This window comes from Hypanus sabinus, chromosome 16, assembly GCF_030144855.1.
Source record: "Hypanus sabinus isolate sHypSab1 chromosome 16, sHypSab1.hap1, whole genome shotgun sequence".
In the NCBI taxonomy this organism is placed as follows: domain Eukaryota; kingdom Metazoa; phylum Chordata; class Chondrichthyes; order Myliobatiformes; family Dasyatidae; genus Hypanus; species Hypanus sabinus.
Genome location: NC_082721.1, coordinates 66,842,079 through 66,866,333, shown reverse-complemented (window position 1 = coordinate 66,866,333; position 24,255 = coordinate 66,842,079). Strand labels below are relative to the sequence as shown.

General features: G+C 41.8%; 1 protein-coding gene across 1 annotated transcript in view; it reads left to right on the top strand.

The window, feature by feature from the left end:
* The window catches only part of LOC132406388 (adhesion G protein-coupled receptor E2-like), a 66,246-nt gene that overhangs the window by 5,799 nt on the left and 36,192 nt on the right, over positions 1 to 24,255 (top strand). Inside the window, exons 2-6 of the mRNA XM_059991994.1 lie at positions 7,143 to 7,238; positions 9,006 to 9,122; positions 18,241 to 18,372; positions 20,523 to 20,608; positions 23,874 to 23,960. Coding sequence (XP_059847977.1) covers positions 7,143 to 7,238; positions 9,006 to 9,122; positions 18,241 to 18,372; positions 20,523 to 20,608; positions 23,874 to 23,960 — 518 coding nt within the window. The remainder of the gene's footprint in view (positions 1 to 7,142; positions 7,239 to 9,005; positions 9,123 to 18,240; positions 18,373 to 20,522; positions 20,609 to 23,873; positions 23,961 to 24,255) is intronic.

Sequence of the window (24,255 nt, the reverse complement as noted above, 5' to 3'; positions counted from 1 at the left end):
GTAAATTTTCTGATGACACAAAGGTTGGGGATGTTTTGGATAGCGTGGAGGGCTGTCAGAGGTTACAGCAGGACATTGATAGATGCAAAACTGGGCTGAGAAGTGGGAGATGGAGTTCAACCCAGATAACTGTGAGGCAGTTCATTTTGGTAGGTTAAATATGATGGCAGAATATAGTATTAATGGTAAGACTCTTTGTAGTGTTAAGGATCGGAGGGTCTGAGTCCATAGGATACTCAAAGCTGTTGAGCAGGTTGACTCTGTGGTTAAGAAGGCATGCAGGGTATTGGCCTTCAACCGTGGGATTGAGTTCAAGAGCCGTGAAGTAATGGTCCAGCTATATAGGACCATGGTCAGTTCCCACTTGGAGTACTGTGCTCAGTTCTGGTCACCTCACTACAGGAAGGATGTGGAAGCTATAGAAATGGTGCAGAGGAGATTTACAAGGATATTGCTTGGATTGGGGAACATGCCTTATGAGAATAAGTTGAGTGAACTCGGCCTTTTTTGCTTGGAGCGACGGAAGATGAGAGGTGACCTGGTAGAGGTGTATAAGATGATGAGGGACTTTGATCATGTGGATAGTCAGAGGCTTTTTCCCAGAGCTGAAATGGCTAGCATGAGAGGGCACAGCTTTAAGGTGCTTGGAAGTAGGTACAGAGGAGATGTCAGGGGTATGTTTTTTACACAGAGAATGGTGAGTGTGTGGAATGGGCTGCCGGCAACAGTGGTGGAGGCGGAAAAAGTAGGGTCTTTAAAGAGATTCCTGGATAGGTACATGGAGCTTAGAAAAATAGCTATGGGTAACCCCAGGTAATTTCTAATGTAAGTACATGTTCAGCACAGCATTGTGGGCTGAAGGGCCTGTATTGTGCTGTATGTTTTCTATGTTTCTATGTTTAACCCATAAAAAGACCATTGAACACCCAACGTGCGATGAAAAACAAACATCATACAGACAGTGACCACAAACAAATAGCTTTTCTGAACTGAAAGATGGTCCCAGAGTCCAGCGCAGAGCTGAGTAAACGCTGTAGAGTAGCAATCAGAACCAGCTCATACCTCGCTCCAGGCCTGAGCTTTTCAATCTGTCCCGGTGCTGAAGTCTCCATCTAAGTAACGGGTTCTGTCATACGGATACGCCGACTTTGCCTTCTTGATTCAGCCTGTAAACCTCCGTCTGCACATTGTGTTCAGTTGTGTCGATACTGTCTGGTGCCTGGACCCCTTGGCTTCGATTTGGCCTGTGCCCGACCTTTCATACTCTTCCATGCTCTCGGCGATAATTCCGCCGCCTTGCCTCAGTTCTGCCACATCGAATTGCCTCCAAGTCCAAAGGGAAGTTATAGACAATTACTTGGGATGATTGTTTTCCAGAAGAAGTATGCTTAATGAAATACTTAGTTGCTATCCTTGTTTCGTTAACCACCAGACAGAAGTCACTGAAGTTCACCAACGTCATCTTAAACTGGAAGACACACAAAGAGACACTCGGATACACACATGGATGAAAAGAAAGTGGATGGTTATGTGGAAGGGAGGAGTTAGATAGTTCTTAGAATAAGTTAAAATGTCGGCACAACATCTTGGGCCGAAGGGCCTGTATTGTGCTATACAGTTCTTTATCAATGTCCAGCAATTCCTCGGTTGATTTATCTTGGCATAAAAAGATTTGAAACTGTAACGAGTAACTCAGAAACCCAGACAGCATATTTGTAGGAAAGTAAACAGTCGATGTTTCGAGCCAAGACTCTCCATCAGAACTGTTGCTCAATATTTCCAGCATCTCTTTTGTTTAATCTTGAAAGAGTTAAGCCAAGAATATAAGAATTGGTGTCTGCAGTTTTCCTGATGATGAGTTTGTTTCCTCCCACATCCCAAAGTTGTGCAAGTTGGAGATTAATTGGCCTTTGTAACTTGTGTGGTCGGACAGAGTATGGGTGATTGGGCAATAGTTGGGATTGCTCTGTGAACCAGCAGAGACTCAATAGGCTGAATTGCCACCTTCAACCCAATGCAAAACACTCTAGAGCTGCTGAATCTAGATATCTTCCCCACCCTTGTGAAACTGTGTCGCTATGTCAGCAAACATTATTCATCGGCACACAGATAACAAACCTTTTCTTTCATACTCTGAATACAACAAACATTCGAGTAAATTGTGTCCATGTACCCTCACTGATCTCCACCTCTTGTTAGACATTGGAGCATGAGAAAGTACGAAGCAGACAACGTGGCCTTGGAATTACTCTGTGGGATATTGGGACTGATGGGATTCCTCCGCAGTACTTGCGAGCACATTAGAAAGGAGCTGGTGTACAGCTTTACTAAAGTTACTGGCAAATCAGTTTACATTTACATTTCGTATTGATCAATGCTTTATCACCTCACTGTCCCAACTCACTGCCTGTAATTCACCACTAAATGTCTGCAGCAGCAAGAAAGCAGGCATTGCCACAGGAATAGTTTCCATGGGAATGGGTCTCTCAAGCCCCACCACAGCTCCTGGATCCATGGAGCCTCTGTTTTTGTCCCACTCTCATATCAATGCTTTCCCCTTCCTGCTAGAGACATTTAGTGGTAACTTACAGATAATGAGTTGGGACCGTGAGTTGATAATTGAACAACCCAACCTTCATCCCTCCTCAGGTACGACCAAACCTCTTCCCTTCTCTGATCCTAGCTCTCATCCATGCTGAGTCTTCTTAATTCTTTCTGACCTTCCCCTCTCTGAGGTGGAACGTCCTGTCCTCAGTGAGAGTCTCACCTTTGTCCCCCATGCCTGCAATGATGCTGAGCTCTTCTGTTGCTTCCATCTCCATTCCTACTTCTCTACAGCCTCCACCGATGACCCTTTCTCCTCTTGCTGGACACCCTGGTCTGGTCTTCTGCCCTCTCTGGCTCTTTTATCGCTAACTTTTGATGACACATCAACCGTATCAACTTTAGCACTCCTCTCTACAATTCCAACCTCACTCCTTCTGAACGTGTGAACGTCCTGCCCTCAGTAAGAGTCTCACCTTTGTCCCCCAGCACCTGCCATGCCCTCAATAATGCCAAGCTCTTCTTCCATTGCCTCTATCTCTGTCCCTGCAGGCAAGAACTCTCCAGCCTGCACCGATGGCCCCTTCTCCTGTCTTCAACCCGCCTTCTCTTCCTGGACACTCTGCTCTGGGTCTTTTTATCACTAACTGCCGATCAACCATATGAAGCGTAACACTCATCTTTACAATCTAACCTCAGTCCCTTTGAACGTGTAGCTTTCCACTCTGTCCGCGCTGTCACCACCAAACCTGCAGATAAGTGTGGTGCTGACGGTCTGACCTCTACCTTGCTGAGGCCAGGCAGCAACTCTCAGACACCTTTTACTTGCCCCTTGAGCAGGACTCCATTAAGGAGCACCAGGCCATTGTCTCATGCACCATCACCGACCTCATTGACTCTGAGGATCTCCGACCCACTACCACCAGCCTGAGAGTTCCCTTACCCCACACCTCCCATTTCTACCTCCTTCCCAAAGTCCAGAAACCTGACTGTCCAGGTAGACCCATTGTTTCTGCCTGTTCCTGTCCCACTGAACTTGTGTCTGCACACCTCAACTTTCTTTTATCCCCCTAGTTCAGTCCCTTTCATCCTAAGTCTATGACACCTCATACACTCTTGATTATTTCAATGACTTTACATTCCTTGGCCCCGATGGTCTCATTTTCACTGTGAGTGTCCAGTTCCTGTAATCATCCATCACTCATTAGGATGGCCCTAAAGCTCTCTGCTTCTTTCTGGATAACAGACCCAACCAACTCCCCTCCATCACCACTCTCCTCCATCTTACAGCTAATCCCAGTTCCTTCAAACCAGCTATGCCTGCCTTTTCGTTGGTTACGTGAATGGACTTGCCTAAACGGTATTGCTCCCCAACTCTTCCAATGCTATATCAACCACTCCACTGAGGCTGCTTCCTGAACCCTTGCTGAGCTCGTCGATTTTTTCAAACTTGCCTCCAACTTCCACCCTGCCCGTAAATTCACTCGGTCCATTTCCAGCACCCCTTTGTCATCTTATTTTCCTTTTGGATAGCCTCTAACCTGATGGCATGAATATCGATTTATCTAGCTTACAGTAATTGCCCCTCTTCACCATTCCCCATTTCTGTTTTCTTCTCTTACCTAATCTCCTTTCCTGCCCATCACCTCCCACTGGTGTTCCTCCCCCTTCCTTCCATGGTCTTCTGTCCTTTCCTATCAGTTTCCTCCTTCTACAGTCCTTTTTCTCTTTCACCAATCAATTTCCCAGCTCTTTACTTCACCCCCTACCCATCTCTTAGACTGATCTATCACCTGCCACCTTGTACCTCTTCCTCCCCTCCTCCCATCTTCTTGCTCTGACTTCTCCCCTTCCTTCCCAGTCCTGTTCAAGAGCCTTGGCCCAAAACGTTGACTATTTAATCTTTTCTGTAGATGCCGCCTAGCCTGCTGAGTTCCTCCAGCATTTTGTGGTTGTTGCTTGGATTTTCAGCATCTGCAGATTTTCTCGTGCTTTAGTTGCAAGAGAAGTGACCACCTCGTTATCTTGCAACTATTTCCTTTTGTCTGTTTTTCTCCCAGGGGAGTAAAATTCCAGGGAAACCAAGTTTACCTCCTGTGGCACCATGTTGTGATGCACAGAAATTTCTTCCCTGAGGATAGAGAATCCCTGGATCTCTGAATTCACGAGGTTGGTGTTGGCTGGATCATTAGGAATATTTAAGGCGGAAATAGATAAATATTTGCAAAATTGAGGCATTGAATCCTTGAGAAGTTGGCACAGAAGAATCAGAACCAGGTTTATTATCACTGTCTTATATGACATGAAATTTGTGTTTTATGTCTGTAGTACAGAGCAGACATAACATTACTAAAAATTATAAAATAAATGCATGGTACAAAAAGAAGGAACAATGAGGTAGTGTTCATGGGATTTTGGACTTTTCAGAAGTCTGAAGATAGTGGGAAAGAAGCTGTTCCTAAAATGTACAGTGTGTGTCTTTATGATTCTGTACCTCTTCCCAATAAGATAAGATCAAACTTAATTTATCCTGAAGGAAACCATTGTTGCAAGGTTGTTCAGTCAGAAATATATACTTTAAAATACAAAATGTAAGTATTGAGGTATGAAAAATAATACAAATGTGCATTTAAAAGTCATTGTGCAAAATACAGGTGTGTAAAGAAACCATGTGCTTACATATTTAAGGAGGAGGAGTTGTAGAGTCTTATAGTCACAGGGAGAAAGGATCTCCTGTGGTGTTCCGTGGTGCACCTCAGTGGAATCAGTCCGTTACTAAAGGTGCTCCTCTGTTTGTCCAGAGTGTCCATAAGGCTCCGTAGCTTCTACAGCATCCTCCTCCATACACAACCACCAGGGAATCCAGTCCCACCCCCAGAACAGAACCAGCCTTCCTGATGAGCTTATTGATCTTGGCATCAGCTGTTCTCACCCTGCTGCCCCAGCAGAGTACAGCGTAGAATAGTATGCTGGCCACCAATGAATCGCAGAACATCTACAGCGTAGTACTGCAGTTGTTGAAAGGTAGTAATGAGAAGAGGGTATGTCCTGAATGGTGAGATTCTTTAATGAAGAATGTTGCCTTTAGATGACGGTCTTTTGAAAATGTCCTCGATGATGGGAGGGTGGTGCTTGTGATGGAACCGGCTGAGTCTGCTGTCTTCTGCTGACTCTTTTGATTCTGTACGTTGGAGCCTCCATACCAGGCGGTGATGCAACCAGTCGGACTACTCCCCTCCATAGAAATTTGCAAATCTTTGTTGACATACCAGATGTCCTCAAACTCCTAACAAAGTATAGCTACTGATGTGCTTTGTTCATGACTGAAGTTTGCTTTCATTTGCACATTGGTTGTATTGAGCCCAGGATATGTTGATGTTCATGTTGATGCAGTGCAGCTTACTGGGAAGTCCAATGGTGTAACACTCCAATCGCTGGAGGTCATCTTTTGGAGGGATGTGACAGAAAATAATTCGTTCCTTTGTTGACAGTTGAGAGAAAATTACACTTAAACTGGAAATCTTAAGCTCAAAGTAAATTTATTATCAAAGTAAGTATATGTCACCATATACTACCTTGGAATTAATTTTCTTGCAGGCATTTACTGGATAACTAAATACAATAGAATTTATGAAACACTATAAATAATAAAGAATGACAAACAACCAATCTGCAAAACAGTTCAAATCATGCAAATAATAGAAAAAGTAAATATATAATACAGAGAGCATGAAATGTAGAGTTCCTGAAAGTGAGTCTATAGGTTGTGGAATCAGTTCATCATTGAGGAGAGTGAAGTTATCCCTGGTAGTTTAGGAGCCTGATGGTTGCTGGGTAATAACTGTTCCTGAACCTGGTGTTGTGGGATCTAAGGCTCCTGTATCTCACCAACCAGGCCTTGCTCTCTTCTCAATAGTCCCATCAACAAAGCAGTACAGAGCCTGAAGACCCACACTCAATGTTTTCCAAACAGCTGCCATCAGTCCTGTCATCAGATTTCTGAAATGTCCATGAACTCACAAATACTCTCATAACACCTTGTTTGGGTATTAGTTAATATTTATCACTTCAAAGTTAAAAGTAAATTTATTATCATAGTATATTTAAGTTACCATGTATTATCCTGAGATTTATTTTTTGAAGACTTTTATGAGAAAATAAAGCAACACAGTAAAATTTATATAAAACTCTACATAAACAAAGACTAACAAACAACCAAAATGCAAATAAAGGCCAACTTGTTTCTTACACCACCAGATGCAGGAAGTTATTACCCTATAACCATCAGCCTCCTGACCCAGTGTAGATAACTTCAACAGGTGATGTGGAGTCATGTGAGCTTTGGACACCCGTGTCAGAAGTCAACACCGGTGGCTGGATTTTGGTCTCTGAGAACAAAGCTCTGACACTCCTGTGTTCAACGCCATCAATCCAAAGACTGGTTTTACCCATCTCAGGAGGTGGGGCTATTAACTCTCTCTCCCTCTCACAGTTGTCATCAGCCCTGGCTACGTTCAGTATTGGGTTGTTGTGTTCCAGGAGAGAAGAAGTAAAAATGATGGAACAAAAGTCTAACTGCTTCATTTTCTTTCTTCTAGTTATCTTGTGCTGTAGTATGTTCCAAGACATTCTGTCCCAAGATCACAAGTGTCAACCAGGTCATCGATTTGATCCATCACGAAACAACTGTTTGGGTGAGTTTTAAATCCCCTCAGGTGACTGAGTTTGGTTGAGGTTTATGTTGATGATACAGTCCAATTAATGGTGTCAATGAATGTACACTCAGTGCCCACTTTATAAGGTACACATGTACACCTGCTCATTAAAGCAAATGTCCAATCGACCAATCATGTGGCAGCGACTCAATGCACAAAAGCATGCAGACATGGTCAAAGGGTTCAACTGTTGTTCAGACCAAATGTCAGGATGGGGTAGAAATGTGATGTAAGTGACTTTGACCGTAGAATGATTGTTGGTGCCAGACGGGGTGGTTTGAGTATCTCAGAAACTGCTGATCTCCTGGATTTTCACACACAAGACTCTACAGCATCCAGTTCTGTGAGTGAAAACACCTTGTAATGAGAAAGTTTTATGTTTTGTAACTCTGAAACATAAAGCTAATTAAAAGCAAAACCACGGAGACAGAGTCAGGGATAACTCATGTACATTTTGTTTTGTTTAAATGATCCAGAACACTTAATCAAAGAATATATTTACAATATTACTCAAATATTTCTGAAATATTAAATACACAACAGAAGGGTCAAAGGAGAATGGCCAGACTAGTTCAAGCTGACAGAAAGGTGACAGTGATCGAAATAACGATGTGTTACATCAATGGTGTGCAGAAGGGCATCTCTGAATTACATTGTCATCGTTAGGTCACAACTGGAATTACCAGTTGCCAAACAATTTCCCTCCACGCCGCTCTGACATATTGGGCAATCATGTACTTGGCAGGTTACAGCAGTGGTTTGCTTTTGCCTTCTGCCGGGTGAGTTTAAAGAGATCACCACCTCTTGCGGTGGATGACCAAGATGTCTACGTGTCTTGTCATGCTCTTAGCACTCCACCAATGCCTGCTGGCCGCCTTCTTGACCGTTGGACCATTAATCGGTCTCCTCCACTCAATCTGCCAGGGCCAGACTTCACACGCCACTGTTCAGATAATAATCTGTTTTCCTGTTCTTGCAACCAAAGTGGATAACCTCACATTTATCCACATTAAATTGCATCTGCCATGAATTTGCCCAATCACTTAACCTATCCAAGTCACCCTGCATCCTCTTAGCATCCTCCTCACAGTTAACACTGCCGCCCAGCTTTGTGTCATCCACAAACTTGGAGATGCTGCATTTAATTCGGGGGGGGGGATCATTGGTGTGAAGATGCGATCAATATGTATCTGTCAAGCACATTGGTGGGTCTGGACTTGACCCATGGACCAGTGAGGACAGTGGGTGGCCTTCCATGAAAGGTATGTGTGAACCAAATGGTTTTGAAGACAATCTGGCACTTTTTAAAATTCACATCACTACAAAAGTCAACTTTAATGTTATTTATTTACTTAGTGATATAATATGGAACATACTATGGTATACTATAGTATGGTCCAAAGAGCCACACTGCAGCAACCCACCTATTTAATGGTAGCCTGATCACAGGACATTTTACAATAACCAATTAGCCTACCAACCAGTACGTCTTTGGAAATTAGGAGGAAACCACAACACTTGGAGGACATCCACACTCTCCTGGGGAGAATGTACAAGCTCCTCCCAGACAGTGTCGGAATTGATCTCTGAACTTCGGAATGCCCAGAGTTGTAATTGCATTGTGCTAGCCGCTTGCTACCATGGCATCCCGATGTAATTTTCTAAATTCCACCAACTACAGTAGAATCCACTTGTAATGGAGAGCCAAATGTTTATGATTGTAAAGAATTTCCCCTCTTTACACAGATATCAATGAATGTGAAACGTCTCCATGTGGACCTCGCAAAAAGTGTTGGAACACAGTTGGTTCTTACAAGTGTCGATGCAAGAATGGGTACAATGCAATCAATCAGGACTGTGAAGGTGAAGACTTTAAATAACTATGAAGTCAAGAATAAAATTCAAGATCTGAATTATTAGTTGTGATTGTGTTAGAGACTATGAATTAAACAGTCACCCTCTCGGAGCAGGTTCAGTGAGGAGCTGAGTAATTCATGGGGACATGGATGTGATCGTGAGAAGGAGGGTAAGAGTCAGCAATGGATCATGAGAAAAGAGGAGCAGCTTTGAAACTGGCATCAAAAATGAAAATGTTCTCATTTCTGTATGATTGTATGCAAATGTTGATGGACTGGAGAAAAGGTGAAAGAGATGATCAGGACAGAATTGAAGCAAGTTGTCTTCATCAGGTCCCACCAAAGTTCACTTGTAGTTTGGTCCATGTGAACTAAAGCCACACCATTGGCCACTGAAAGTGAGAGATGAGTAAGAGATATCACTGACTGTGAAGCCTCTCTGTGTCACCCTCTCACAACTTGTTACAACACATCAGGTTCCTACCTGTGCAACTGCAATGCAGGGTTTCAGGCAACTCCAGCAACAGTCAGCCTCACTGCAGGGGTGCTTTGTGAAGGTAGAGACTTTATATCACCATGAAAGTGAGAATTAATCACAAGGCTGTGTGGGTGTCATCAATCTTCCCGGATTGTCTTGAAGATATTCTTGGAATTAAAGATTTAATTCACAGGGTCTGCATTGTGTAAATCGTGTGGTTGGTAACAACTGGGTTTTCTTTGTGTTATCATTGTTTCCAAATGTTTTTAGATACATGGACAAGAATTTATTGACTAAACAGGTCCTTTGGAAACAGGAGATCATGCAACACAACTTTGAGGACAGTGTCTGAGGACAGTTTTAGCTCTTGTGGTCATTACTACTACAATCCTGCATCCCAAATTCCCACATGGAACAACATCTTACTCTTGGAGCCCATTCAGTGGAGGGGCTGGGAGAGCTATTGGGACTGAGATGTGATAGAAACATAGAAACATAGAAAACCTACAGCACAATGCAGGCCCTTTGGCCCACAAAGTTGTGCTGAACATGCCCCTACCTTAGAAATTACTAGGCCTACCTACGCTGTGCCGAACATATACTTACTTTAGAAATTACCTAGGGTTACCCATAGCCCTCTATTTTACTAAGCTCCATGTACCTATCTAAAAGCCTCTTAAAAGACCCTATCTTATCCGCCTCCATCTCCATTGCCGGTAGCCCATTCCACACACTCACCAGTCTCTGAGTAAAAAACTTACCCCTGACATCTCCTCTGTACCTACTCCCCAGCACCTTAAACCTGTATCCTCTTGTGGCAACCACTTCAGCCCTGGGAAAAAGCCTCTGACCAACCACACAATCAATGTCTCTCATCATCTTGTACACCTCTATCAGGTCATCTCATTCTCCTTCACTCCAAGGAGAAAAGGCTGAGTTCACTCAACGTATTCTCATAAGGCATGCTCCCCAATCCAGACGACATCCTTATAAAAATCTCCTCTGCACCCTTTCTATGGCTTCCCCATCCTTTCTGTTGTGAGCCGACCAGAACTGAGCACAGTACTCCAAGTGGGGTCTGACCAGGGTCCTATGTATCTGCAACATTACCTCTTGGCTCCTAAATTCAATTCCACGATTAATGAAGGCCAATACACTGTATGCCTTCTTAACCACAGGGTCAACCTGCACAGCTGCTTTGAGCGTCCTATGGACTTGGACCCCAAGATCCCTCTGATCCTCCACACTGGCAAGAGTCTTACCATTAATACTATATTCTGCCCCAACCCCAACCCATTCTCATGGCCATATTAAAGATGAGCAGAGTTACTGGCATCCAGTTCACCTCCCCACTGCCCATTGTCACCCCAGTAACACTCAGTCATTAATACATGACTCCATCAGAATCAGATTCAGATTTCTGTTTATTGTCATTGACATCTGTTGTGAAATGTCTTGTTTGGCAGCAACAGTATTAATAACAAAGATGTAATAATAACAGAGTTGTCGTGGTGGGAGATCTTAATTTCCCAAATATCGATTGGCATCTCCCTAGAGCAAGGGGTTTAGATGGGGTGGAGTTTGTTAGCTGTGTTCAGGAAGGTTTCTTGACACAATATGTAGTGTTACGTATCCCGTAACTGGATAACTTATCAGCAAAGATAGAGAGGTCTGTTGAAGTCTGTTGTCACTATTTTCAAACGTTTTATTCGTAAAGGTTCACAAAAGTAGGGTTAATACATACATTCAGATAGTGCACATCGTCAACACTCAATCTAAAGCGCGGGTATATTAATCATCATCATTAAGAAGTGAGCTCTGCTGATGTCTAGGGGTTAATAGATTGTCCGTTGGAAATATAAAAGTCACTCAGAAGGCTGCCGGCCTCAGCCCTTTTAAAATCGCTGGGTTTCACGTGGGGCATCCGAGAGAGAGAGATTGGGGGGAGAAGAGAAGGAACTTGCCGAGTCTTGATGAATCTTCCGTGAAATCAGGGGAGCGTTGGTTTCCTCTCCCCGATGTTAGTTAAAGCGGTTTTCTGTGATTCCAGCCACAAATTCCAATCCCGGAATCTAACGCACGTGGCTTCCTTCAGAATGGCTTCCCGCTGCTGCGGGAACACTCTCGTGTCTTCTTGGTGCGTCTGAGGGGCTGTCCCCGAGACTCTCCTTTATACTTCCTCACGGGGTCGCAGGTGTCAATCAGGTTGGGATGATGCAATCTCTCTCTCAACCAGCCCACCTTGCCCGAGGGCTTTTCCCGTGGTCTCCATGAGACAATAGTTGCTGTTGTCTTTATTCTGTATCCCTGGTGGTACCTGCAATTTGGCATGTCTCTCTTTCTCTCTCCGACTGGGTCTACTGACCCCCCCCTTTCGACGGGTGCTCTTGCGATTCTCAGAAGGGAGGGGGCTGGGATCATAACAGTAGATAAACCTACAAGAGGAGAGACTGTACTTGATGGTATTGGAAAATGAACCTGGTCAGGTGTCAGATCTCTCAGTGGGAGAGCATTTTGGAGATAGTGCTCATAATTTTATCTTCTTTACAATAGCATTGGAGAGAGTTAGGAACTGACAAGTTAGAAAAGTGTTTAATTGGAGTAAGGGTAATTATGACGCTATCAGGCAGGAACTTGGAAGCTTATATTGGGAACAGATGTTCTCAGGGAAAGGTACAGAAGAAATGTGGGAAATGTTCAGGGGATATTTGTGTGGAGTTCTGCATAGGTATGTTCCAATGAGTCAGGGAAGCTATGGTAGGGTACAGGAACCGTGGTGTACAAAGGCCGTAGTAAAGCTAGTCAAGAAGAAAAGAAAAGCTTTCAAAAGTTTAAGAGAGCTAGGTAATGTTAGAGATCTAGAAGATTATAAGGTTAACAGGAAGGAGCTTAAGAATGAAATTAGGAGAGTCAGAAGGGGCCATGAGAAGGCTTTGGTGGGCAGGATTAAGTAAAACACCAAGGCATTCTACAAGTATATAAAGAGCAAGAGGATAAGATGTGAACGAATAGGACCTATCAAGTGTGACAGTGGGAAAGTGTGTATGGAACCGGAAGAAATAGCAGAGGTACTTAATGAATAGTTTGCTTCAGTGTTAACTATGGAAAAGGATCTTGGTGATTGTAGTGCAACACGAGTGAATCTGCAGATGCTGTAAATAAATAAAAACACAAAATTCTGGCAGAACTCAGCAGGCCAGACAGCATCTATGGGAGGAGGTAGTGACGACATTTCAGGCTGAAACCCTTCATCAGGAGTGAAGTAACATGGGATGGTTGAGGGGGGGATAAGAAGTGGGGGGAGGGATGAAGTAGAGAGCTGGGAAGTGATAGGCTGGAGGGAAATGGGCTAGGGGAAGGTGGAGAATTATGGGAAATAAAAGAGAAAGAAAGGTAGGGCTGGGGGGAGTTTGTAGTCAGGGGTAAAAAAGAGAGAGAAAGAGAACCAGACTAAAATTATAGATAGGGATGGGGTAGGAGGGGGCAGGGGTATCAACAGAGGTCTGTGAGTGTCCAATCCCAATCGGTCCACAGCGTCATTCGCAACCTATCCTGTGGTGAGCCCAAATCCAAGATACCTCACCAGAGGTGTGTTCATTCTTTTATGCTGTAGTGCTCCACCACTACTTGGGTCGATCTTTGGTCCAGGTTGACCCATCACATGTCCATTGCTTCAGGCACTGCAGGCTCAGGTCTGTAGAGACAATACCCCAGTCAGATAGCACCCAGGTCACCCTTCACACACACATGACACATTTCATCCTTGTGCTCTCTGGCCAACATCTTAGGATTATTATTACATTATTAGGATTCTTACTGCACTTGTCTTTGCTGTTTCTATCAGAATTGGCTTGTTCTGTTGTAATTTATCTGTGTGCAGTTCCTCACACTTACTGTACTCTGACACAATTTGATCTGCTCAGCACTTTCTGCAGACTTGATTTGCATTTCACACTGGAGAGCTTGCTTAAAAGTTGACTACAGTCCTTGTATTTCTGCAGTTATTCTGGAAAAAATGCACTAAAGGGCTGTAGGTGAGAATTGCCAGATTGTGTAATGGGGAAAGAATTCCCAATTCTTTCCAAATCAGGGAGATGAACATTTCAGAAGATGGTGTTTTTCATCTGTTTAATGCCCTTTGCTGTGGTGAAGACTTCACAGGTTTATAAGGTTCAATTACATCAGAAAAAGACATTCATTGCTTGACTTCCAGACCCTTTCATGGGGAATTTGTGAGTTACCACATTGGTGGTCCTTATCACACAGTCTAGACTAAGCAAGGTCACCATATTTCCATCCTTGAGATTCAGGTTTCAACATTCTGGATTATTTGTCAAGTGTACATAAAACTTTGGAAACAGCAAACCATGCAACACAACCTTTAGGATCACATCCAAAATGGTTGGAAGTTTTAGCTGCCGTGGTCATTACTAATCCAGCACAGCATCCCAAATTTAAGCCTTTAACCCCAGGACAGGCCTCGAGCGGACCGGACTTGGGCCTACAGACACCAGGTTTCTTCCTCCCCAGTGGACTCAAGGAGATCTGCAGATCTGGCTCCAGCCAATGGGCCTTGACTTCTGGACTTCTCACTGAAAGAGGGTGGCAATTTGCCGTAATTAAACGAGTCAAATAATACTGAAAGTAACTGAGGAGAAAGAAGAGAAGAGAATGATTTATAAAATTCTACAGGGAACCCATCAGGTCCAGGAGATTTCCCTGAGGACAGTGCAGAAATTGCAGTAGATATTTCTTCTAATGACATAGGCGCATTGAGTTTGGCTTTGAAATCAGATGAAAGTGAGGGGATATTCAGATTCTGTAAAAATTGATCAACAGAGATATTGTCATTCAGAGATTCAGAGGAATAAAGCCGAGAATAAAAATTTTTAAATGCGTCATTAATTTCTAAATGATCCGATGTAAAGTCTCCATTCTCCTTCCGGATCTTTGTAATATGTTGTTTGGCTTTGGAACGCCTCAGCTGATTGGCTAGGAATTTACCAGACTTATCCCCATGAATGTAAAAGCGACTCTTGCTTTTGAGAAGTTGGCGTTCGACAGGTTGAGTGGACAGAAGGTTAAATTTAGTTTGGAGTTCAACACGCTTCTTATATAATTCAGGGTTCTTAGTTTGGGTATATATTTGATCCAATTCTTTAATCTGGTTAATGAGGTCTAATCGATCTGCACGATTTGTTGAGATTTGCTGTGTAAGAGATTATTTGCCCCCTCAGATATGCTTTCATGGCATCCCAGACAATCTGGGATGGCACTTCAGGTGATGTATTAGTGTTAAAATAAAAGGTTATCTGATCCTTAATAAATTTTTAAAAATCATCATCCGATAGTAAAATTGAATCAAACCGTCAGTGCTTATTCCTTTGAGGGAGACCAGGCAAATTCAATGAGAGAGTAATTGGGGCATGGTCAGAGATCAGTATACTCTGATAGTCACAAGAGTGGGCAAATGGAATAAGTTGGTTATCGAGTAAGAAATAATCAATTCTAGTGAAGGTATAGTGAACATGTGAGAAAAAAGAATAATCTCTCTCCGTAGATGGAGGAAACGCCATATATCAGAGATACCATAATTAGAGAGAAACGATTGGATAGCTAAGGCAGATTTAGTAGGTGGTCTAGTAACAGAGGACGATCCAAATTAGGATCTAACCAACAATTAAAGTCACCACCCAGTATAAGAGAGTATGAGTTTAAGTCTGGTAGTGAGGAAAAAAACCATTCAAAAAAATTAACATCGTCAAAGTTGGGGGCATACAGGTTTGCTAGTTTGTTAGTGTTATATAGTTTGCCAGAAACAATAATAAAATGGCCATCTATATCAGATATCTTATTATGGAGTTCAAAAGGAATATTTGAGTTAATAAGAATGGAGACTCCCCTAGCTTTAGCGGTAAAGGATGAATGAAAATGCTGACCCGCCCACTTTGACAAAAGCTGGGAGTTATCAGAACAACGAATATGAGTTTCTTGAAGGAAAGCAATGTCAGCTTTGAGTTGTTTGATATGTGAGAATACCTTCCTCTTTTTAACAGGGTGATTCAATCCCTTTACATTCCAGCTCACGAATTTAAGTGCACTAGCCATTATTGATTACTAATGCATAAAAGGCAGAAGGCATATAAAAAGTCAAGCAGTACAATAGCAGTCTGGGAGCAGAGATGTAAACATAGATTTGTAAAATCAAAACATATACATGTCCTGAGCAATAAAGAGATATAATATATACAGTGAGTGATGTTGGAACTAGAAAATCCACCCCACCCACACAACCCAAAACTAGACGGCTACCAAAACAAGTAGCTAGCTCTACCAAAAAAATTAACCCAAGTCCAACTTCCAGATCTGTGTCATTAACAGCAGTTCTGTGTAAATACTATAACAAATAGTAACTAGTTTATGCACTGGAAAACATAACTACAGATTAGAACACCTTCTGCAGGAATATAAAACTTAATACAGAGAAAATCGGAAGAGGACCAAAACTAACCTGCCAGTGAAAACATTATAGAAGAATAAAGTAAGAGAAAGCAAAAAAAAGGATAAAAAAAAGGAGAGGAAGGGGAAAATTATAAATTCAAGATGAGTATTTATCAACCATTTACAGAGAAGAGAGAAAAAAATTCAGAGAGAAAAAAGGGGGTGAAGAAAAGAAAAAAGTATAATAAAATACATAAATATAAAAAGAAGGAAAAATAGATCAGCAATTAAACTGTGAACCAACAAACAGGAAGGCCTTCACTGAAGACTTCAAACCTCCAAAACAGGTTAAAGTCAGTTGTAGAACTCTGCAGATAAAGTTGTACAAAAATAAAAAATAGATTACACACACACCAAATCCAGGGAGAGATTGTCAATAGCCCTTAGAGTTTCGATGAATAATGTCTGAATGATTCAAGTAAAATCTGAGTCCAGAAAAAGTAATTTTACTACGAGAAGTACTTATCCACCATTTTAGGAGGTCTGATCGGGTTCCGAAGATGGCTGGATAGCCGGAAGACTTGCCACAAATGCTTCAGCTTCCTTCACTGACTTAAACCATTTGTATTTCCCAGTGTTAAGCTTGATTCGTAGATCAGCAGGGGAACGAAGAGAGGGTTTAAAACCACGATCAAAAAGCACTTACATTGCACCTTTAAACTCAGCGCGCATTTTTAAGGTCTGGGGTGCAAAATCTTCCACAAAGCGAAAGGTTGTATCCTGGAAAATAAAAGAACCTCTGCGACGTGCCTCTATGATCAGACGGTGTTTTACCTGGTATTGATGGAAGCACAAGATTACTGGTCGCGGGCGGTTGCCCAGAATTCCGGCGGGAACATGGACCCGGTGTGCCCGTTCGAGCTCAGACGGGTTCGGAAGCAAATCTTTCCCGAATATCTCACAGAGAAACTCGGCGAAAAACTTCACTGTTGATCCCTGTTCGGTGGCCTCTGGCAATCCAAGAATTCTAAGATTGCAGCGTCTGCTGCGATTTTCGAGATCCACCGTTTTGAAAAGGAGTTTGTTACACTTTTCCTCCAAGCTGGAACAGAGAGTCTCCAAGTATCGAACATGACTTTCTAAATCTTCAGAAGTTGAATCGATGCGAGATAAGTGTTGGGCATGCTTGTCCACCTTGTCGTTGATTTGATCAAGTTTGTCCTCCAACTGTTTGAAAGCGGTTTTGAAATCCTTTAAAATTTCGTCTCGGAGCTGACCGAGCGCAGCCAGGGTCTCGTCTGAGAGAGCCGGAGCTTCCTTTCTCCCGGATTTAGAGCTCTTGATAGACATTGTAAGTTAGATGTGTTCACAGGCAAGTAAGAGGTACCGAAAAAGTTCCCAACTAAGGTTTAAAAAATGGAGACATTTAGTGCAAAGATAGCGACAGTAACGGAACAAAAGTTTGGAGCAGCTAAGCAATCGCCATCTTACCGGAAGTCCGACTTCTGGACTTCTGATTGGACCATCAGATCTCAATTGTCAGCATCGATTCCAGGGACAGCATTCACCAAACACCAGGCCTCGAACATCAGACACCTATCGTGAATCCAGGGGGTCATTCCAGGAGGATATTATGGATGACTTTTTAATATAACTTGTTCGTTTTAGTGAGAGATCTCCCAATGTCAAGTCATTCCCTAAATTGCAGCTGCTGTGGAGGAATTTGAATTCCGATTGGACCCAGGGTGCTGAGGTCTGTGGAGCAGCATCTGTAGTAGATGTAGCACTGTGCCTCCCTGGTGCTAGATCTATGGGAATCCGTGCAGGAAATGGTTAATAATGTGTGATGTAGAGTATGAGGAACAAAGATCTGAGTGATGTTCCTGTGGGACTCCATACACCATTCACTTTCCAGTCATCATTATCATCATCTTCACTCAGAGGGGTGGAGTGAGAGTGGAACGAGCTGCCAGTCGAAGTATTGGAAACAGTTTCAATTTCAACATTTAACAGTAATTTGAATAAATACATAGATGGGAGGGGTATGGAGGACTATGTTCTGGGTGCCGGTCAATGGGGCTGACAGAATAACAGTTCAGCACAGACTAGATGGGCAGCAGGGCCTGTTTCTGTGCTGTAGTCCTCTATGACTCTATGACTATATCTGTGTTGGTAATATTTGTACCTCTCTTCCTCTCTACAACAGATGTGGATGAATGCCAGGATAAAAATGCGTGCGGAGTGAACACGACCTGTCGCAACTCTGCTGGATCTTTTTACTGTGTCTGCAAAGCTGGATATCAGCAGAAGCAGGGAGACACTCAGCTGGCCTGTACAGGTGAAAACAGAATGATTACTGAGAGCTGAGAATCAAAATAGACAATGCTGGAAATACAAGTCAGGGAGATCCTGTGCAAAGAAAATGAATTTGTGTTTCAAAGCGTTAGTGCAGGGTTTTAAACTTTGAAATCTCAACTCCATTTCTCCCTACGCAGTCTCTGACAAAGCTGCTGAGTTGTAGGTGTGTTGCTCTGGATTTCCAGAATCTGCAGAACATCTTGTGTCTCTGCAAGTTTCTGAGTATCATTGACTGTCAAGGAGACACTTTGGGGTGTGTAGTGGAATGTGAGGAGTGAGGCTGAGGTTGGGTCAGTATGGAGTGTGTAGGACAGTGGGGAGTGAGGCTGCGTCAGTGAGGGGTGTGTAGGAGACAGTGGAGAGTGAGGTTGGGTCAGTATGGAGTGTGTAGGAGACAGTGGGGAATGAGGCTGGGTCAGTGAGGGGTGTGTAGGAGACAGTAGGGAATGAGGCTGGGTCAGTGTGGAGTGTGTAAAGGACAGTGGGAGTGGAGGCTGGGTCAGTGCAATGTGTGTAGGGAATGGTGGGGAGTGAGGCTGGAGCTGGCCCAGGCTAGCGTGTATAGTGAACAGTGGGGAGTGAGACTGGGGCTGCCAGTCAGGGGTGTGCAAGGGAGTGAGTCTGGAATATTGAATCTTTTTTTAGATCAAAGTGTCTGCCATAAAACCAATCCTCACCACTCCACCCAGAGAGATCCCTGGAGAGAGTTAGAGTACCTGCTCTCTTCCGATCCAAGGAAACCTTGTCCATAGACGACCCTGGGGAACAAACGAGTCCCCTAAGAGCTGTTCCATCTTCCTATATTGTTTCTATCTTCTATTGGGTATTCCTGTTTGTGGGTTTTGTCGTTAAGGGATCAGCAGACCAAGTCCTGGCATGTGGTGTTGATCCAGAATTATTTTTCCGATTCCCTTTCTGGGGTTTGCCGTTCCTGTTACCCATTTTACCTGCCTGTTAACTGTTCTGTACAAAGGACGTAAACACTTAAGACAAACAGAGGCATACACTCAAAGATATACAATCATACTCTCCATATAATTTCTTTTCCATTGGCCAATGGATCCAGGTTCTAATCTCAAGGTCTCAGTTGCCTTCGTTTTAACACCATCCTTTAATTGCCTTTGTTTTAATACCGTCTTTAATCAGAGCTCTCAGGACTCTTCTTCCAAAGCCTGTCTTGTTCTGAGTCTGAACTCAGAGATGATCACCGGCCGGTATGGGGCAGCTCCGGTCTGACCTCTATCTTTCAAGCAAGTCTCATGGGTGGGTAAGCTGGTCTGGTGTTGATGATAAGTCGTCATTTTTGGCTGAGACCCTTCATCAGGACTGGAGAGGAAGTGCGAAGAAGCCAGAATAAGAAGGTGGGGGGAGGGAAGGGGACAAGCTGACAGGTGATTGGTGAAGTCAGGCGAGGGAGAATGTAGGTGGGAGGGGGTGAGGTATGAAGTAAGAAGCTGGGAGGTGAGAGGTGGAGAAAGTAAAATGGGCTGAAGAAGAGAAAGCTTTTAGTCAAGGAGAGTGAACTGAGGGAGAAAGGGTTGGAAGACGGACACCAGAGGGAGATGATAGGTTGCTGAGAAGAAGAGAAGGGATAAGAGGAGAGCCAGAGTAGTGAATGGAAAAGAGAGAAGGGGAGTGTGAGAAATTACTGGGAGTTTGAGAATTCACTGTTTATGCTGTCAGGTTGGAGGCTAACCAGACAGAATATGAGGTGTTGTTCCTCCAACCAGAGAGGGCTGATCACTTACACATTTAACTGGTTTCATGGCTGTGAAGATGTTTACAAATTGTCCCTCCCAAACCAGCAATGAGGTCCATACCAACATTTTCACATTAGTGTGGCTTGTGCCAACATTTCAAGTACAATGCCAACCATGCTATCTGTTCCTTTGGGTGCCAGTGGGTGGGTGTGGGATTGGACGAAGCATTCACAGTTGTTCTTGGGGTCAGGAAGATGTGGCGTCGAGTCACAGTCCTGTGTGTCCGGGTCTGATGCTGCTCATTGTGGGAGTACACCAGCTTGGAGTTACAGAGGTCAGCGCTTCCCTGCCTGATCGGTGAACAGCAGGAAGGTGGGGTTAGAGTCAGCAGGTAGATGCACTGATCTCTCAAATGCCATCTTCATTCCAGTGGATCCACTTTCATGTCCTGTATCTGAGAAGCAGAACTCTACGCTGTCGCAGTGCAACTTCGATTATTCAGCAAATGCCCAGCAGGTATGAGAACTCATTCCGTTTCTCCAAGGCACAAACTTAACTTCCATTATCCCCGGATGTGGATCTGTTGGAATGTTTTCCTGCATATGCAATCCTCACCAGAGTCAACAGTGTTTCTTGGGCTGTCAGTGATCATGTGGGTACCGAAGAGAAATGGTTTTAATTTGGCATCATGTTCAGCACAGAAATTGTGGGCTGAATGGCCTGTTCCTATGCTGTACTGTGCTATGATCTATGTATTATGGAAAACAGAGCTGGAGAGGAGCAGATGTGAAGAGAGGAGTGTGGATGGGGTAGAAAGGGCATAGGAAGGTCCCAGAAAGAGTCTGAAAGTTAGGGCCATGCCTTTTAGGAGCGAAAGTTGAAAAAACTTGTACACAAAATGGCGCTGGAAACTAGTAATTAAACACCTATCTAAATTATTCTGCTGTGCCTACACAACATCCATATTTATGATTCTCTGCACATTCTTGTCCTTATTTAAGAGCCTCATAAATGTCTCTTTCATAATGTAAAAAGAATGTAAAGGAATGAATTTAGCAGTAGCATAAATGGAAGTTTGAGGGTCAGCATAGACTCAATGGGCTGAAGAGCCTGTTTCCATGCTGTCTGAATTCATTTTTTTTACCATTTTTCTATTCTTTTTAAAATATATTTTTTATTCAATTTTTAAGATAATTACATAGAATGAATAGTATGATAGAATAATAGAGTATAATATCTGCCCTCCCCCTCCCCTTAACCCTTCCCCCCTTAACATCCCCATCTGAAAAGAAAAGAAAAAAGAAGAAAAGAGAAAAAGAAAGAAGAAAGAAAGAAAGATTGCCTGGATGTTGGAAGATCCCCACAAGCTCCATGGAATTGAAAATAACTTTAATATATATATTTATTTCTTTCCCCAAATGGCTAATAACTTTATCTTCAAAGGGCCTATATATTTAATCCTATCTTTTGTAAATAAGGATGCCAAATTTTCAGAAATATATCATATTCATTTCTTAAATTATAAGTAATTTTTTCAAGTGGAATGCAACTAAAAATTTCATTATTCCAACGGTCCATACTTAAGTATGAATCCGATTTCCAAGTAACTGTAATAGCCTTTTTGGCTACTGCCAATGCAATTTTTATGAATTCTTTCTGATATTTGTTCAATTTGGATTTCGATTTTATCCCTTCAATATCGCCTAGTAAAAATAATGTTGGATTATGTGGAAGTTGTATTCCAATAATTTGTTCTAGTAAAACTCTTAAATTTATCCAAAACGGTTGAATTTTAAAACAAGACCAAGAAGAATGTAAAAAAGTACCAATTTCTTGATTATATAGTAAACATTGATCAGATAAATTTGGGTTTAATCTATTTATTTTTTGTGGTGTAATATATAATTGATGTAAAAAAATTATATTGTACTAATCTAAGTCAGACATTTATTTTATTTGTCATGCTGTCAAGGCATAGTCTTGACCAACTTATTTCATCAATTTTAATATTCAAACCAGTTTCCCATTTTTGTCTTGACTTATGAATTCCTTGTTTAATTGTCTATTTTTGAATCAAGTTGTACATACAATAAGTAAATTTTTTAATTTTTCCTTTTTGAATTAAAATTTCTATTTCATTAACATTGTTTGACCCTGTTTATCTCTTAAGTAAGCCCTTAATTGGAAATAACAGAAAAGAGTGTTATTTGATATTTGATATTTATCTTTTAGTTGATCAAACGACATCAATTTACCTCCTTCAAAATAGTCATCTATATATCTAATCCTGTTTTGAAACCAGCTATATAAAAGTTGGTTATCCATTGTAAAAGTAATGTCTATTTTGAATTAGGGGTCACTTTGCTAATAAAGATTTCTTTATCTCATCATCAACATTTATCTTATTCTATAAATCAATCAAATGCTTTAGTATAAGAGATTCTTTCTTTTCCTGTATCCATCTGGATTCCCATTTATATATAAAATCTTTTGGTATATTTTCTCCTATCTTATCTAACTCTATTCTAATCCATGTTGGTTTATCTTCATCAAAAAAAGATGCAATAAATCTAAGTTGATTTGCTTTATAATAATTATTAAAATTTGGGAGTTGTAACCCTCCTAGGTCAAATTTACATGTCAATTTTTCCAACGATATTCTTGACATCTTATCTTTCCAAAGAAACTTCCTCACATATTTATTTAGCTCTTGAAAAAACTTCTGTGGTAATGTTTAGAATAAATAGTTTAATCTAGGAAATATATTCATTTTTACAGCATTAACTCTACCTATTAATGTTATTGGTAACATCATCCATTTATCAAGATCTTCTTGAATTTTTTTCAAGAATGGCAAATAATTTAATTTATATAAATTCTTTACGTCATTATCAACTCTTATACCTAAATATTTTATACCATTTATCAGCCATCTAAATTGAGTTACTAATCGACATTGACTATAATCTCCTTTAGTAAGGGGTAAAATTTCACTTTTATCCCAGTTTACTTTATACCCTGATATTTTCCCATATTCTTCCAAGCTAAAAGATAATTTATGCGATGAATGCAATGGGTTTGTTAGATAAATCAGAACATCATCAGCAAATAGATTTATCTTATATTCCTCCCGTAATATCCCCTAAAGCCTGTAATATCTGAATCAGTTCTAATTAATTCAGCTGATGGTTCTATTGCCAATACAAATAGGGCAGGTGATAATGGATAGCCTTGTCTAGTTGACCTTGTTAACTGGAATGATGTTGAAATTTGGCCATTTGTCACTATTTTAGCTTTGGGATTAGTATTTAAGGTTTTAATCCAGTTTATAAAAGATTTTCCTAACCCGTATTTTTCCAATACCTTAAATAAAAAGTCCCATTCCAATCTATCAAATACTTTTTCTGCATCCAAAGCAACTGCCACGCTCATTTCCTCCCTCTTTTGTGCCAAATGAATTATGCTAAGTAACCGAGTTACATTATCTGCTGATTGTCTGTTTTTAATAAAGCCTGTTTGATCCATATGTTTTAATTTTGGTAAATATTTAGATCATCTATTAGATAAAATTTTTGCTATTATTTTATAATCCATATTCAACAAAGAGATAGGCCTATATGATAAAAACACAAAATGCTGGCAGAACTCAGCAGACCAGACAGCATCTATGGGAGGAGGGAATGATGACGTTTCGGGCCGAAACCCTGCATGTTACTTTTGATTATTTCTGTTTGTTTGGATGTCCTGGTATATTTAACTGTTGTCTTGTTCCTCCACCCAGTTAAACTCTGCAGAAGATGTGCTGAAGTTAGCTGATTGCTACCGTGATAAAATCTGTCAGAATTTCAGTGGGACAAATGATGCCAAGGTAAGGAATTAGAAGCACAACAATTTTATCCTGGGGTAAAAGTGGTGTGTTCCTGAGGTGGAGAGAGTAAAGAGGATATTTACAAGAATATAGTCAGGAGGATTTTGACTGAGGAATGATTGATAAAGTTGGCTTACTTGAAGCAGAGAGCACCGAGGACATGTAAAGGTCTTTTCACCTATCCAGAAACATCAGTAACAATGGACATGAAGTATTTGGCAGGAGGTTGGGAAGGAAGTTGAACAGATACTTTTCTCAGCCAGAGGATCTTGAATACATTGTCAGAAAGAGAGGC